Source organism: Mustela putorius, unplaced genomic scaffold (genome assembly GCF_011764305.1).
Source record: "Mustela putorius furo isolate JIRA1106 unplaced genomic scaffold, ASM1176430v1.1 tig00003972_pilon_pilon_pilon, whole genome shotgun sequence".
NCBI lineage: Eukaryota > Metazoa > Chordata > Mammalia > Carnivora > Mustelidae > Mustela > Mustela putorius.
In genome coordinates this window covers 22,081,517-22,098,693 of record NW_025422115.1, presented here as the reverse complement: position 1 = coordinate 22,098,693, position 17,177 = coordinate 22,081,517, and the positions used below count along the sequence as shown (strand labels likewise).

At 47.3% G+C, this 17,177-nt stretch overlaps 1 protein-coding gene across 7 annotated transcripts in view; it reads left to right on the top strand.

Annotated features, from left to right (window-relative positions):
* The window catches only part of LOC101690113 (serine/threonine-protein phosphatase 4 regulatory subunit 1), an 81,525-nt gene that overhangs the window by 35,969 nt on the left and 28,379 nt on the right, over positions 1-17,177 (top strand). For all 7 annotated transcript variants that reach the window (XM_045070620.1, XM_013060137.2, XM_004759922.3 and 4 more), the window contains 3 exons: positions 5,057-5,163; positions 6,465-6,607; positions 15,066-15,212. In XM_045070620.1, coding sequence (XP_044926555.1) covers positions 5,057-5,163; positions 6,465-6,607; positions 15,066-15,212 — 397 coding nt within the window. The remainder of the gene's footprint in view (positions 1-5,056; positions 5,164-6,464; positions 6,608-15,065; positions 15,213-17,177) is intronic.

Sequence of the window (17,177 nt, the reverse complement as noted above, 5' to 3'; positions counted from 1 at the left end):
AGAGAGAGAGATTACAGGTAGGCAGAGAGGCAGGCAGATTGAGAGGGAAGCAGGCTCCCTGCTGAGCAGAGAGCCTGATTCGGGGCTCGATCCCAGGACCCTGAGATCATGACATGAGCTGAAGGCAGAGGCTTAACCCACTGAGCCACCCAGGTGCCCCAACATCTGCATTTTAAATTGTAAGATTGCTGTTAAGTCTGTGAGTACTTCTGTGTTAAGTACATCTCCACATTCTGATATTAATATTTTTATTACCTTTCAGTATAAAGTATTATTAATGTCTATAATGATTTCTCCTTTGACCAATGAGTTATTTAGAAGTAGTTTTTTAAATTTCTAAATATTGGGGCATTTGCCAGTTATCTTTCTGTTATTTTAATCTGAGTTTAAGTCTTCTGTGGTCAGAGAACATACTTTGTATTATTTCTCTTCTTTTTAATTTTTTGGAATTGTTTTATGGAAGTGAATGTTCCAGGCACAATTGGAGGGAATGTGTATCCGGTATTTTTGGGTAGGGTATCTTACAAATGTCAATTAAGACATTTGTAACATGAGAAGATTGTTCTGAGAACATTGTTCGGCTCTTCTGTTTTCTTGTTTTTTGTCTACTTGTTCTGTCACTGAGAGAGGAATGTTGGAATCTCCAACTATAATTTTGGTTTTTTCTATTTTTCAATTCTAACAGTTTATTTTGTATATTTTGAACTTGGGTGCATATATGTTTAGTATTTTTCTGTTTTCTTGAACGAATTGATCTGTCTGTATCTGTGTAATGTCCCTCTTTGTCCCTAGTACCGTTCCTTCTTTGAAGCTTGCTGTCTGAATTTAATATACATACTCAGTTTTCTTTTGATTACTGATTGTAATCTGTCTATACTTTTACTTTTAATCTGCCCATGTCACATTTAAAATGTGGTTATTATAGAAGGCACAGAATTGGGTCTTGCTTTATTTACCCTTGCACAATCTCTGCCTTTTCATTTTAATGTCTGTATCATGCATGTTTGAAGTGACTGTTGATATGGTTTGGTTTGCATCTACCATCTTGCTGTTTGTTTTCTATTGACTCAACTCTTCTTGCTATTTTTATTTCATGGTTACTCATATTATTCATTGTTTCATTATTATTTCACTGTTATTCATATTACTCATTATTTCATTATTTGAAAGAAAGGAATCACTTTTTTTGTCCCATGGACTTTGTTTTTCTTTTTTAGGATTCGGTGTATCTTCACTATGGCTTATTAGTTATGTCCCCTTTAAAAAAAGTGTTATTGTTCTAGGGATTACAATATGCTTCTCTAATTTATTACAACATATATTCAAATGAGAAGATGCCACTGTGCGTACAGCACAGGGTACAGTGTGAGAACGTGCCAGGAGTGCAGAGCACGCTTCCGTGGACTTCTGTGGCCTCTTCCCCATCTTCTGTGCTGCTGTATTTCTGCGTTTTACTTCCACGAACATTATACATCCCACGGTACCTTGTTACTTTATCTCCTGAAGATACACAGCTATCTTTTAAAGCGATTAAAATCACAGAAATGTTTTTTATATTTACCATCATTTATACCATTTTCGTGCTTTTTATTTCTTTTTGCAAAATGTCCGTTTTCACCCAGCATCCTTTTGCTGTGAGGACTTCTTTAACAGTTCTTGATAGCAAAGACTGCTCTCTGTGAGTTTTCACACTTTTGTCTGAAACGATCTTTATTTCACTTTCATTTTTAAACATTTAATTAATAAACTTTAATTTTGAGAGCGATTTTGGGTTTCAAGAAAAATGGAGAAGTACAGAGCGTTCCACTATTCCTTAACTGCCCAGGCTTGCCCGCTTCTTCCAAGAGACCTTCAGCATATTAATCACACTTGTCGTAAAGCACTTGTCTGCTCGTTCCCGCGTCTAGGTCCGATGTCCTCCCCCGCCTCGTCCTTCTGCTGCTTCCTGCTCATCCTCACACCTCGCTTCCCCACATTTTCTCTCTCTTAAGTCTCTGGTCACTGTTCGTCATCTTCAGTTTTCTTGCCTACGTCACGCTCTAAACTGTGCCCTTCAGGGCAGGCTCTGGAACTTGCTCATCTCTCGCCCTGAGTCTAGGGCTACTTAATTGGGCTAAACTCATGATAATGACTGCGCGAGTGGGAAGGAAGGGAGGGACAAAGACACGAGGGCGAACTTCGGTGGGAAGATTTCCAGGGAACGTTGCCATGTAAAATTGAGCCATCCTCTTTATACTTGAAAAAGTTCACAAAATAACCCATACTTGAAACATTTAGCAATTTCAGAATTTAACTAGTGAGAGTTTCCTTTCTTCCTGCCCTATAGTCTAGGGTAATACGTGCTTCCAGACTTTTCCCTGCATGAGTGTATGTATATATGACCCTATGTATTGCACCTATATGCATCAGTATAATTTGCGTTAAGAAATGGGCTCATACTGCATAGAAAATTCTTCACAATGTTTTTTCATTTACATGAATTTTCAGGAGCATCTTTCTAAGAGCGTATCTACAGGTGCTTCTCTGTAGAACAGTTACACGGATGTAATTTATTGAAGCCCCCCTGTTGGGTAGACATTTTGATTGCGGTTCCTGGCTTATATTGTAGTGCCGATGGCTGACAGGCCATGGGGCTTACCGTGGACCAGGGACCATGCTATGAGCTTCCCGTCCGTGATCTCGTGTGGCCTTTCTAATGCTTTTCTCAGGCACGCGCAGCCGCAATCCCTTCTTTCTTCTCATTAGCATAGCCGACAATGAGAAGTACTGAAGCTGATGCTTCTGGACTTTGCTTATCCACTGTGGCCTCTCCAGGACATTTCAGGAAGCAGCCAGGTGTTCCAGAGTGTGGGTGCCAAAGCAGCGATTTGTTTGTGTGTTCAGCTCTCTCCCATTCTGTGTTCACTGCGGGGGATTCGTCCCTCCCTGCGTCAGGGGCCCTCTCTTAGCCCTCTCCCCACTTTCCTTTAAGAGGGCAGGTCCCTGGTGACCACTTGAGGCTGGATGCAGATCTGTCTATCCATTCTCTGGCCCTACCAGCAGATTGGGGATCTTAGTTGCTTGATTTCCCAGGGGAGGCCGACCTGAATGTGGTCCAGTGAAATGTAATCAGGGACTTTATAGTGTCTGTTTCCGTCTTTCCCAAACGTCCTGGCTGCCACATCTCGACCTTTCATCCCAGGGGTGGTATAAGTCTCTCCGTGGACAGGCTTGGGTTGATGGATTTCTTCCTGTGGTGTGCTGGGCCGAAAAGACTACCTTTCTGAATTCCACATTTCTAGTCTTCCTGCAAATCAAGGTGGGTTTTTTCCTTCAGCCGATTCTGATGCATAGCCAGAAATGATTCGTCATGTCCCTGGGTTGTCAGAGGCTCAGAGGAGCAGACGGAGGCAGGCAGGGCCTCCTCTCCATTTGTTCCCAGAAGCCTTTCAGGAGTGCTGCCCGCCCCCCCACCCACCATTGTGCCCTGAGGCCTCCAGGCCACCACTCTAAGCCACTGCTGATCGCTCTGATTTTCCCCCTCATTAATGTCTTTGTTTAAAACAGCTTTACTGAGGCATATTTTTCATGCTGTGAAATTCACCCATCTAAAGCATCCAGTGAGATGAGTTTCGGTAGATGTGGACAGCCACGAGGCTCTCAGCCGCAGTCACATTTGAACTTGCTGTAGTTCCCTTGTTCTCTTGTTCATCCCTTTGCCAGCAGCCCCTTGCTCCCTCCTCACTGTGGACCAGGCAACCATCGATTTGTTTCTGGAGGCTAATGTTTTGCATCTTCTAGAATTTCATATAAATGGAATCCTCTGGTATGTTGTCTTTTCTCTGTGGCTTCTTTTTCTTAGTAAAATACATTTGAAAGTGCATCCCCGTTGTTACCCGTAGGGTTCCCTTTTAGTGCTGAGTCATATTCCATTTTCTGTGTAGTTGGAGACCTGTGTCTGTGCTCCCCAGTCGAGGTACATGGAGTCCTTTTCCATTTTGTGGCTGTTGTGCATCATGCTAATATGAACATTTGTGTACCAGTCTGTGTGTGGACAAAAGTTTCATTCCACTTGGGTAGATACCTAAGAGGGAATTGCTCGGTTGAATGATAAATGTATACTTAGCTTCCTGAGAAACTGCCAGCTGTTTTCTAAATTACGGTGCTATTTTGCATTCCTGCCAACAATGTCTGTGGGTTCCTGTTGTCTGATCTTTGCTAGCATAGGTATTATTATTATCATTTTAGTTATTTTTTCTTTTTTAAGATTTTATTTTAATTAGGCTCCATGCCCAATGTGGGGCTCTAACTCATGACTCTGAGATCAAAAGTCAGATGCTCCACCTACTGAGCCAGCCAGGTGCCCCATAATTTTAGTTCTTCTAGTGGGTATAGTAGTACCTCTTCTTGACTTCTTATTTATTCTTTTGATCTTTGGTTTTCTTTTGTCTTTAAAGTTTATTTTGAAGCAATTTTAGATTGATAGAAGAGTTGCAAAGCTAATACAGAGGTTTCCCTTTGCACTTTTAATCTTCTAATGAGATGGTTCCCAACCAGGGTTGATTTTGCTCCCAGTGGACCTGTGGCAATGTCTAGAGACATTTTTAGTTGTCCTGTTATGGGGTGAGGGGCAACCAGGGGAATTTTCTGACATCTAGTGGGTAGAGGCCATTCGAGATTGAGGTAGCCATCAGGATGCCTCTTTGGACCTTTTCCTTTTGCAGTTTTGGTCACTCGATCCCCTGCCACTGTCATGGGGCCTCTGTTCTGAGTCTAGCTGGGCCTGAAGAATCAATCAGAAATGGAGAAAAAGGGTTTTCTCTAGTTCCAAGTGGACAGTTTCAACCTCCAGTGACCATCAGGCTGGAGGGTATGAGTCTGGTTCCTGTAGGATGGTGACTGACGTTGTCCCGACCATCTCTGGATGTTCCCTGATGGCCTCTCCTCCCCTGGACGGAAGTGGCTGACTTTCCTTTGTTCCCTGATTTCATTACCTGCTCGCGACATGATGCTTGTAATTAGCACAGTGGCGGTCTGTGTTGCCGATGTGACTGGGGATCATGTCCTGTCTTCACAGTCAGATTGTTGCCAGAGGGCTGCTCGATGTCCTCCGGGACTTCAGTAACAATGAGGAGGACTTCTTAACAATAATGGAGATCGTGGTCCGATTGGCAGAAGACGCAGGTTTGTACGAGGGTTGTATACTTTTATTTTTTACTTGTGTATTTCCAAGAAATTATGTATAACCAATGATAGTGAGTTAAAAAGAAGACCTGGGGAGGTTCATCAATACTTTTTAAGCAGTGTCTAAGCATTAAAGGTTTTTGTCATGAAGAATGAGTGTCTTATTTGGGATCAAATTATCCTTAGTTTTAGAAAATTAGAATGACTAATGGCCGTGAATGCTATCTATGCCGGCAGTTAAGGCCTTTGTAGTTCATGAGTTTTGCCAGCCTGTTGGTTGCTAAGAAATACCAAATCAAAAGAAGTCTTTTGGATTAGAACAAGCCCAGTCATTAGTTTCCTCACCTATGATCTTTGTAGGCTAATCTTGATTTTTCTTTCTCTTTCTACCTCTCCATGATTGCTGTCCTGGGAGAGAAGCACACTGCTGTGCGGAAGACAGGAAGATGTCCTTCCCCTGCCCCCCTCCCCCACACACGGGGCGGGGGGAAGAGGGGGGAGATGAGCGTTTTGGGGGCTGCTTGTACAGAGCTGCCTGCCGCCCTCACACACCCGCCCCCCCGCCCCGATTTGTAATGATTGGTGAATAGCTTCAGAAAGTTTTGGGATTCTTATGCTTGCTTTAGAATTTGATCATTTTAACTGAAAATAGAAAAATAAGCCTTCCGCATAGCTCCCGTATTCATTTAAAATATTCATATGAATATGACACAATGCTTTTAGAAGGCCCGAGTGGATGTTTTGAGTCCTTAAATGGATTCTCTTTGTAAATGAGTCACCATTTACAGTGCTGAAGCAATTATATATTTGTGTTAAATTTAATGTGGTGTATTGGAGCTAGAGCCACTCTTTTGTTTAATGCTTTGCCTTAGAAATAATTGGGATGCGTGGATTGTGGGGGAGTGCATTTATGAAAGAATTATTTATAATGTATACATTCTGGCTGGAATTTAAATAAGCACAACCCATAGGTCTGGCATATATGCCATTAGTTGTAATGGCTTTTGGACGCTGGCCCAGCACGCAGACTTCTTGCTCCCTCCTCGATTTATATATGGCTTGTTATAATAGAGTTGTCATTCTCTCTTCCTTTTATGTTTTTATATTGCCAGATAGCTTATTAGCTTTTTAAGCCTGTCTGTAGCATAAATACTCTAAATGGGAAATGATTTTTAAACTGCATTTGTCTAATTTCCTTGATGAAGTATTTTAGTAAGAAAAGCTAGAAACTATCCCTCTATACTCTGTAAGGTGCTTGGCTTATTCTCATATAATTCTTTTCCGATTTTTTATTGCTGCAGAGCCCACGGTGCGGACCGAGCTGATGGAGCAGATTCCTCCTATTGCTGTTTTTTTACAAGAAAGCAGATCAGATTTTCCAGTGGTGCTCTCTGAGTATCTCACCCCGATTGTAGTGAGGTACCTCACGGATCCCAACAACCAGGTGTGAAAAACTGGGACCTGAAGATCTGTGCAGCAAATTCCTTTTAGTCTTATTTTAGCTGAGATCCATAATTCCGAGAACAGCTTCTCAGAGTTAAGCGATTCGAGAACAAAAGATCTGTTTATGCCGGGTTCCTCAGTTATGCAGGCAGACAGACAGCATTCACTCTTAGTATCATGAGAGATTTCTTTCTTATTTTTTTTAACCTTTTCTTATGGAAATTTTCAAACACAGGGCAGTAGAGAGACTGTTAGAATGAGTGTCCATGTCCGAATGAATACACCCGGAGTCGACAGTCATTAACATTCGACCAGCTTGTTTTCATTTATCTTGAGCTCATCCAACCCGGATAAAAGCATTTCCCAGATACCATGTCTTTGTAGCTGTAAATGCTTTAGTATTTCTCTCAGAGAAGTACAGACACTTTTTAAAATACATAATAGCAATCCCAGTAGCCCAAGGATAAAAATTATCAATAGATCCTTAGTATCATTTAATCTTGAGTCATTGTTGAAATTTTTCCAGATTTCTCAGAAATCTGGTTCTTTACAGGCAGTCTCTTTAAATCAGAATGCACATGAGGTCCACATACTGGATTTGGTTGATGTACCTTTTAAATCTCTCTTAGTTTATAATTGTTCATCCCTCCGTTTACTCCCTTGCTCTAGGAAACTAGGTCATTACTCTGTAGGAGGCCCCGCATTTGGGATCTGGCCGATCACATCCCTGTAGTGTGGTTTGAAATGTTCCTCTGTTCCCAGTACTTCCTCTGAACTGCTAGTTAAGTCTAGAGGCGTGGTCAAGTTCAGAGTTTTGTGTAGTATAGTGAGAATCCTTTTTTGGTGCTGTTGTGTTTTCTTGCTGCATCAGATCAGGAAGCATAAAAGCTGTGTGAGGGGCTGGGTTGTGTTTGGGTTGTGTCAGCCTTATCTGTTGAGTACAGAATTCCTCGCCAAGAGTTTGTATTGGTATTTCCAAAATCACATGGAGGATTGTAGAGCTTTTACTTAATTTGATTTTATATTCATAACTTTTTGTTTTTACATAGTATAAATCTTGCTTCATAAGGGCATTAATGTGTCTCTGTGTGTGTGTCTAAAATGAAAGTACCAGTATGATTGCTGACAATATGATTACTAAGAGTACAGCAGGATAACTGAATATAGTTTGGGATTTCTTTAACGTTCTTTCTGTTTTTGGGCTGTCTCCCACTAGAGATGCACAGTCATTAACATTAATATTAATGAGATTGTGTTTCAAAGTCACTTGTATTAACCCTTCTCTTTGTGCCTAAGCTGCCAACTTGATCCACAGTGAGACTCATTTATTTTTTATTTTTAGGAATTGCTTTAGCTTTTACATTTTGATTTAATTTAGACTTATAATTATTTAAAATGTTTTCACATAATTCCAAGTCAAAACTGTTAAAGTACATTCAGAAAAATCTGACTTCCAGGGAGCCCGGGGGGGTTCAGCGGGTTAAGTGCTGGCTCTTGGTTTCAGCTCAGGTCAGGGTCTCAGGACTGTGAGACTGAGCCCCGTGGTGGGCCCTGTGTGCTCTGTGCAGAGTGTGCTTGAGACTCTTTCTCTCTCCCTCTCCCTCCCCTAAAATAAGTAGATGCAATCTTTTAAAAAAGAAAAGAAAAGAAAAATCTGACTTCCATCCCTGCCTCCCCTGTCTGTTCCCTCCCTCCCCTATAGATCGCCATTTTTTCCGGGTTTGGGATTCTTCTTCCCTTTAAAAAATATGCACGGATAACTTGAAGCGTATGCACATGTCCTTGTGTCCCGCACCCCCTGTCACTTTCTCGGGTTCAAGTGGCGCGCTGCTCATGCTGCCGTCCCTCGCTTTCCGCGCTGTCCAGGGTGTTCTGCGGATCAGTCTGAAGCAGGCATGGCAAAGCTTCCTCATCCCTTTCCCCAGCAGCAGGGTACTCGCCGGGGAGAGGCAGCAAAGCTCGCTCATAGACATTTGGTTATTTCTACTCTTTTGTCACTTTAAAATCGTTGCCACAAGTAGCCTTTGCAGCCTTTCCATTTGTGTGAGTTACTGCGGGAATGGATTTGCACAAAGGCAAACCTTGTATTTATAATTTTTTTTTCTTTTTAGAGAGAGAGAGAGAGAGAGAGAGAGAATGGGAGCGAGAACGATGCAGGGGGAGGAGAAAAGGGAGAGGGAGAGCGAGAGAATCCCAAGCAGGCTCCACAGCCAGCACGGAGTGGGACGTGGGGCCCAGTTTCACGACCCTGAATTCATGACTGGAGCTGAAATCAAGATTTGAATGTTTGACTGAGCTACCCGGTTGCCCCTATATTTATAATTTTTAATGATATGCCAAGTTTTCATTATTGTTTCTGAGAAGTTCGCAGTTGCAGCTTATCTCTCTAAATCGAGTGTTTTTAAAGAGCAAATGCTGTAAGTGTTACCCCGTGACATGATTGAATGTAGCGCTCAGATGAGGAGGAAAGTCCTTCTGTTTCTGCTCTCCTAATGCCAGTATTTAGATTATTTTTGCATTTTCTTCCTCAGGTGCTTCCGTTTTGTCCTGCGTGCGTCTAATCATAATGGGATGCGGTTTCTCCCATTCACTCATTTACTCTTCGGCTTCTGAATGCCTGTTACCAACCAAGTGTGGTGCTTTGTGCCGGGGATAAAGACATGAGTAGGACAGATTTCCTGCCCCAGAAAGCTCACTGGCGTGCAGTAGACATTGTACATCTTCATAATCTTCGTATTTTTACTTGTGTTGAATGCTCCACTTCCGTTCAGCCTTTCGGGGCAGTGGATGCACTGAGCATTATAACGGGTGCGGTTATGTTCTTCCACTGGCTGCTCTTTTTCCTTTGGATATGTTCTTGAAGATGAGATTGCACTGGGTCAAAGAACTTGACATTTCCTTGACCTTTTACATATATCATTGCCACTTATTTGGTTCCAGAAGGGGAGAGGCTGGAACTGTGATTTGGGCCCTGGGCTCTCTCCTGTCTCTCCTTGCTCTGCCACCACCCTGAGTCTTCTGGTCCCAGGGGCCCGTGGCTCCCACCTACCCTTGTCCTCCTGCCTTCATTTCCTTTTCCGCTTTGGCTGCCCCCACACTCAGCCTTCCCTTTCTGGCAGCCTCCCCATCCGCACCCCTGATTTTTGTCCTTTTGACGGTGCCTCCGCCACTCTGCCTCCACCTGCCAGCCCAATCACAGCCCACAGACTCCCACATCCCGGAGGCCAGGTTGGTGGGGAGGGGGGCTTGGGGGCTGCTGCCACCGCAGATTTACGGATTCTGATTGCAGCCGGACTCGCAGGGTTGCCTGCCGACCCTTCCATCCGTCCCTCCTCAGCTGGCCTTACATTATCCAGGGCAGCTCTTTCAGACCTTTGCCACTGTCATTGAGCCTCTCCATCTTGGCCTGTCGTGCACCCAACCGGTGACCTTGCCTTTTGCTTCAGTGAGAAAATAGGGGCCTTCTGTCTTCATCCGCTCTCTCAACAAGTGCATCCGCCGCATGCTCCCTTCGGCTCCCTGGAGCCCAGCCAGGGGCCATCAGTATACTCCCTTCTCCTGCCCCCAACGCCCAGCTGGACCTTGCCAGGTGTCCTTTGTTTCCATAATAAACAGAACTCTTCTCCATTCCTGTCACCTTTAAACACAGAAATATGGCAGAGCCCAATCTTCCTTCAGACTCTAATGCCTTCAGACATAGCTGACTCCTTTGTGGGCCGCCTATCCCGGTCCTGCTCTGAGGCCACCACATCTGTGCCTTCTGCCCACGTTGGTGGTCTTGCTCCTTCCAGATGCCTCTCCTCTCCTCCTGCCCATCTCTCCTCCCTTTAACTGAGGCCAGCCCTTCCAGACCTCCTCCTTGTGGGGGTGCCCAGGGTCCCCGAGGAGGTCGGATGCCGCATTCGGCCAAGGCTCAGATTCTTTTGCCTGTGGGAGTGGTTCTGTCAGGTCGGCCAAGCAGCTGTGGCGCTGGCCTCCCCGTGCCAGTCATCAGTGCTCTCCAGGGCCGGCGCACCTCACAGGGACTCACGGTGGGTAAGAGACCACAGCATCGGGCACCATAGTGACAACATGACCATGGTTGCTGGTACTGCTAACAGCTTGGGCTGCCGGAGCTCGCAGGGTGTGACCTACCCGGCTCCAGGATTAGCGAGGATTTTCTTGTTTACTCTCCTTAAGTGCCCTGTGAAGTGTGGGCATGCACGTTCGCTCCCCTTTGTTTGGGAGACGCGGGGCCGAGGTGCAGGTGTGTGTGTTGGGGCACCATGAGCTACGCGGGAGCCTGGCAGGCCGCCCCGGTTTCCCCGGGCTCATCTGGTGAATGTGTTGGGACCACCTAGGCTCTTCTGGATGTCATGACTAGTACTTTCCCGTGTTAGACTCCGAGCACTGACCCTAGGAGCTGTGTCTTACTTGATGATCTCTGTGACCGAGCCCGGGGCCTGGCACCTGCTCGCGTTCTAGGAGCTCACTGTGGGACCGAGGCAGCCGTCGTCTGTCCCATTTGCCGGTGAGACCACGTTTCTGCAGATGTCCTGAGCTACTTGCCTTCTGTCTCACAGGACACGGGGGTCCCAGCCCCTCTTCAGGGCGATGCCTTCCTTTCCGTCTTCTTTCCTATCCTCTTATCTCGAGGCTGGCTTATTTTCCTAGTCCCTCTCATTGGCTTTTCTCTTTCGATTTTCATCATGCCTCCCTCTCCCTCAACCCTCTGGGCCCGGGGCTCCACCCGAAGTGCCCCGCCGCTCCCGTCCCTGTTGCCAGGCTTCTTGAGGAAGGTCGCTCTGCAGCTTCTGGTGGGCGTGGGCTCCCGATGTAGGATCCCGGCCAGGCGGCGGCTCACCGCACAGCAGCCAGTGGCCCCCTGTAGCCACAGAGAGGTGTCCCGCCGTGGGCTCTACTCTTGTCACTGTGAGATCTGGTGTTTTTTTTTTTTTTCTTCAGAGATAGTTTTGATTTTTAAAACACCATGAAATGTTTTCATCACACTGGAGGATTGTGAAATGAACACCCATATACCTACTACACTCACTCAAGAAATGTTAAACTTTTGTAATACACCAATTTAATTTTTTCTGAATGGGCTGCAGATCCGGTTAAGACTGTGCCGTGCCCTCGCCACGCGGTCCTTCTCCCTCTCTCCCCTTCTGTAGGAGAGTGCTACACCGAGCCCCCGGGTGTCCTTCCCATCCAGAGTTTTATAGTCCCACCACTTGTGTAAGTGACCCTGAATAAGAGTGTCTCGTTTTAGGTGCTTTAAAACCTTATATAAATGGTGTCAGACTGTACTTTCCATTCTGCCGCGTGCTTTTATCCCTCTCTTTTTAAGATCTATCTACATTGATCCCGAGAGCTCATGGTCATTCATTTTAACTGTGTGATGGTATTGCATTTATACGCTTTCCACAATTTATTTGTCTATACAGTGACTTCTTTTTTTTGCCTTTACTTGATTTTTTTTTTTGCACTATTTGTCACCATTAACGACTTTTGGGTCTTTGAAGAAACCTTTCTTGGCTGCATCCTAGACATTTAGTGTCTCTCTCCCAGCGATGGGATGCACAGGTGCCGGGGATGTGTTCTCTGTTCGTCCTGGAACTCAGCATCAGGTCCGTGTGCGTTGGGATCGTCTTACCTCTTACGTCGCTCTTTTGGTAACTAGTCCTATGATTTTAGTCATGGTAAATCAGGATTCATCTGGGGGAGACGGGACCCCACACACTGTTCTTTTTTTTTAAGGTTTTATTTGTTTGTGCAAGAGCTTGAGAACGGGGGAGGGAGGAGCAGGAGCCCCACTGAGCAGGGAGCCTGGACACGGGGCTCGATCCCGGGACACAGGAGTCATGACCTGAGCTGAAGGCAGATGCTTCACTGACTGGGACCCCCAGGGACCCCTACCCCGCACACTGTTCTGAGCCTTTTATGTCTGTAGTTTGTGTCACTCCACAGCTGCCCTGGCAGGTGGGACTGTTACCTTGCTCGTCTATAGACACGAAGCCTAGCCTCAGCCCTCCGCCGCTGGCCCTGGAGCCCCCACTAGTGCCTGCAGGATGCAGATGGGGTGCATCCTGGAAACACGGCAGGGTCTCCTGTGGGCAACCCAAGTGTCCCCCGCCCCACCCCTTCCCTTACTGCTGGTGTGTTCTTCCCCAGGCTCCAGCCCAGGCCCAGGTCCTTGCCGCCCTTCAGGATGTGGTCTGGTCCCCACACCCCCACCCCGTCCCAACCTTTTTTTTTTTTTTAAGTGCCAGGATTCCTTTGGTTTTCTCATCTGCTCCTGGAGGCCTGAGCAGAGCCACATGCCCAAGGCTGTCCCCAGACCCTGGAGCTCATGAGTTGGCCCCGCTCACGGGCCGCTCTCCGGAGGCCTCCCGTGGCGTCCTGTTGGGCCCCCAACTCAGACACCCACCCCAGGCCTTCAGTCTTCCTTCTCCTTTTCTTGAGTTTGGTGATTGGTAGCCTAAGGCAAAGAGCCCAGGGTCATGTTTGGTTTTCCAGGACAGTCTCTAGTGATGAGCTCAGTTCTCTTTGGCAGCATCTCTCAAGGCTTCCCTCTCCTTAATGGGCCCCATCCCTGGAACCTTTGCCTCGGCCAGAGCCTCTCTGCCCAGGAGCCCCTCGCCTGCTCTCGCAGCTTTCAGAGCCACTTGAGGCTTCTAAACTGGCACCCTCACAAAAGCTGTGTGTGCTTTTGTCACGCCTCTGCTTTCCAACCCTTGAGGCTCCCCCATGCCCTGGAGTAAGCCCCGGAGGCCCTAGCCCTGCCCCACCCCAGCTGGCCCTTCAGCCTCCCCTGGGTCACCTGAGGCAATGCCCCCTGACTTGTCCCAGGTCTCCAGAGCTCATCTCGTATCTTTGGGCCCATCGTCCTCTCCCCTTTCATGGCTTGCTGCAACAGTTCCCAGGGACAGCCAAAACCAAGCACCACAAGCTGGGGGACTTCGAACAGGAGACATTTATTCTCTCCCGGATGTGGAGGCTGGAAGTCCAAGATCAAGGTCTCATCTGGGTCACGCTCATTCTGGAGGCTTCAGGGGAGAATCTGTTCCTCGCCCCTGCCAGCTTCTGGAGGTGTGGGCCCGCTTGGCTTCCAGCTGCGGTGCCCTAGCCTCAGCCTCTTTTCTCCTGTGGCTTCTTCCTCTTCTGTCTGTCTTCTCCCCTTGCCTTTCTCGTAGAAGGACACTTAGAAGATTGTCCTTAGGGTCACCCTGGTAATCCCGTGGATGAGCTCCAGGTCCTTAACATGACCCCAGTCACATCACAGAGACCCTTTTGCCATAGAAGTCACATTCAGAGATTCTGAAGATTGGAGGTACACAGAACTTGTGGGGTCTGCCCTTCACCCTGCCGTCCTCAGCAGGCTTCTGACTGCCTTTGACATTCTGCTCCACGTCCTCTGCTGAGGACTGCCCCCCCGCTTACGGCTTTGCCCTCACTGTGCTGCCGCCCACTGGTGTCCTCAGCTGCCACCTGGGATTGGGTCACGCGGCAAGGCGGCCGATGAATCTGGCCCTCTTAGGCTCTGCTTCTCGCATGTTCTTTGCTCCTGCATGTGCTGGAAAGCTCAGTAAGTGTCTGACATCTCCTAGTTATTGGGGACTTTGGTTGGACACTGCACCGCATCCTGTGACCCCAGCCTGGTGATGCCGCTGGGGCGTCACCTCTCCCTGCCTGCCCCTTCCGCCGAGGCTGTTGTGGCGGCTACCTGGCTGACCTGCCTTTCGTTGCCTCTAGTTGACTGGGAGCACCACTACCGCCACGAGCTTTCTAAAGTGCCGTTTTCGTCTTGTCGCTTGTTTGGAAGCTTCCCTGTCCGAGCGCCTCTGAGGCTGCTTCTGGAACTGCCGTCTGCTCACTTGCCACTCTGCGTGCTCTGCTGGGGCCCCGGGGCTCTTGCCGGCCTCAGTGTCATCTCCCACCCCTTGCTCTGTGGGTGGCTGTTTCCTGTGTTCTCCCTCCCAGATGGGTTCTCTGTCCAGCTTCTTGTTGTCCCTCTGAGTACTGGTGCTTGCTCGCTCCTCCTCTCTGGACCGAGGAGGCTTCTGAGGCCCGCCTCACTGGGCCTCGTGTCTGGGCCTCACTGCGCCTCGTGTCTGGGCCCTGCCCCGCGGCCTTCTGTGGTCGTGTGTGCGGGCATCTGTGCGGAAATCCGGGGTTTGGGCCGTGAGGCAAAGTGGGGGCACTATTGGAGGACAGGTGGGGACATGACCTGAAAGGGGACCTGGGGAAGAGGAGTTCGGCCCAAGAGGAGAGGGAGGGTAGGAGCCAGCCTGGCAGAGAGAGCCCTGTTCTCTGAGGCCTCGGGGGAGGAAGTTCAAGGGGAGGGCGGGGCGCCCTGTGCGGTTCACGTGTGTCCGGAGGCGGCCAGCTTGGCCCTGCCCTCGGGGAGCTCATCTGGCTCCGGGAGAGCACTTCAGCTCGTTCGGTGTTTCACCTTTTGCCTTCTTTTCCTCTTCTAGGTTAGAAAATCAAGTCAGGAAGTGCTCTTGATTCTTCTGGAACAAGATCTAATTTCCCAGCACGATATTGAAAACAAAGTGTGTCCAGTCCTGCTGGCGCTCTCTGCCCCGGATGGTGATGATGAGTATAAGGCAGAAGCTGCGAACGTAAGTCTGTCGGGGGGTGGGGTGACAGCTCTGCACCTCGGTGGACTGTCCCATAGCTTGGGGTGAGCGTGACTTGCGATCTCACAGGTGCTTGGTGTCGGCCGGCACTTTCCCTAAACAAGGCGGCCGACAGTGTGGCCTTGGTCCGAGGTTCATTCACAGTTCGGATCTGAGCGTGTGTTGGACGTGCTTATCCTTAGATCACCAGTTGTTTTAAGACAGCAAAGTTGTCGAAATCAGAGTGGTTGAGGCTGAGGTGAGGCAAGATGCAGAGATTTGTAGGGAAATCAGTCTTTGGACCCACTGGGATCACAGACCTTGTTTTCCCAAAGTACGGAACCCAGTCTAGTGTGGGCGAGGGTTTAGCTTGTGTTTGGGCTGTTCAAGAAAGTCCAGTAGACATGGCTGACTGTGTGTAGTTCAGGACAAGGTGGTGCTTTGTAGGTCTGTGAGCGGATAAGAGGGTCCATTCTGAAGAGTGCCAGCATGGCCGGAATGTCCACGGCTGTTTAGGATGTGCCCTGTGGCAGCGTCTGCTCATACCAGTTAAAGGACTGGTACAGATACTAAATTTCTTCTTCGTTCAACAGTTGTTTTGTGGTATCCTTGGGTTTGTAAGATTCTGTGCCCATCATAAAGTGACTATAGAGTCAAGGGCTTTCTACTTGCTTCTAGAACCCTCATTTACAAAGTAACTGCTAATGAGTCCGTGGGAGCTTTCTCCTGTTAGCCCAAACACAGACTCTTCACTTGTCCTCAGGCCTTCTCCTTTGTGGCACCAGGAAGGTCATCCTCGGCCGTCTTGTGTTCTGTGGCTGCTTCCCTCCACTGACCCATGCAGACAGCGCTGCACAGAATAGCCGCCTCTGTTTCTCTTAAAGCAGTAATGACTCAGGATTATAACAGCCTTTTAGGAAAATCATACGTAAGGATTAAAAAAAATCATAGGCCTTCATTATGAGTACAGTAAGACCTAGGAGAGGATTGTTTCCTTGGTTGGAAAAGAATGACGTTGGAGAAAGGAATTCTTTTTCAAAGTCAGGAAACAGCACATGGAGCTGAAAAATTGTATTATAGCATCAGAGCCTTTGATAATTATTCTTCATTTATGTAAAAGTTTTTCTCAACTATGAGTTACAGGGTTGGCTTTTTAAACTAATTTAAGTTTTTGCATATTCCATATGTTTCTAAGATGAATCAGGCTGAAGAATAATTGATTTTAAAATTCAAATTCTCCAGGGTTCTTTTATAAATTTCAAGTTTCCCTATAAGAAATTACATTTATTTTGCAAAATGAACCTGGATAATATCATTTAGTTGGAATATTTGGCAGTTGAGCAGTGAACTTTGCCAGCTAGATCTTCTTTGTTGGAGCGTTGGTTAGGCAAGTTTCCAAGGTTACAACCGTCAACCAAGTATCTTATCCCTCAAGACCGATGATACTGTGAAAAATAATGCTCGAGACGTTTTTGCATGAGTTTTGTTTTGTTTCCAGCCGCTCCGTTCTTGTCGGCAATATGCCTTCTCTCCTCCTCCTCCTGCCTGTTCTTTTTCTTCTTCTGGTGAAAATGTTTGGAAAATATAGTAAGCCTTCATAAAGCTATCTCCACAAATCACCTACAGAACAAATTAGTTCACATAAATTAAGTGAGTGGCTGATATCATTACTCGAATGTGTAAGCTTTCCAGTGTGGCTGCCAAGAACGATGAATCTCGAACCCTCCTCAGGCCGCGGTGCGCCCAGGTTTCAGGGTTTTTCTGGAGGAGTGCCACTTCTCTCCCTACAGATCCCTGTCAGAAGCAGGATTTGGGGTGCCTTGTCAGGCCCCTGCATGCTTTGGTCAGATTTGGAAACTGTTCTGTGTTCCTTTCCTGGAGCCCTGAGGCCAAGGGGGAGGAGTCGTGGACGGGTCTCACTCCTTAGGGACCCAGTGTCGAGGAGCCCAGAGGGTGCTGTTCGCGTTA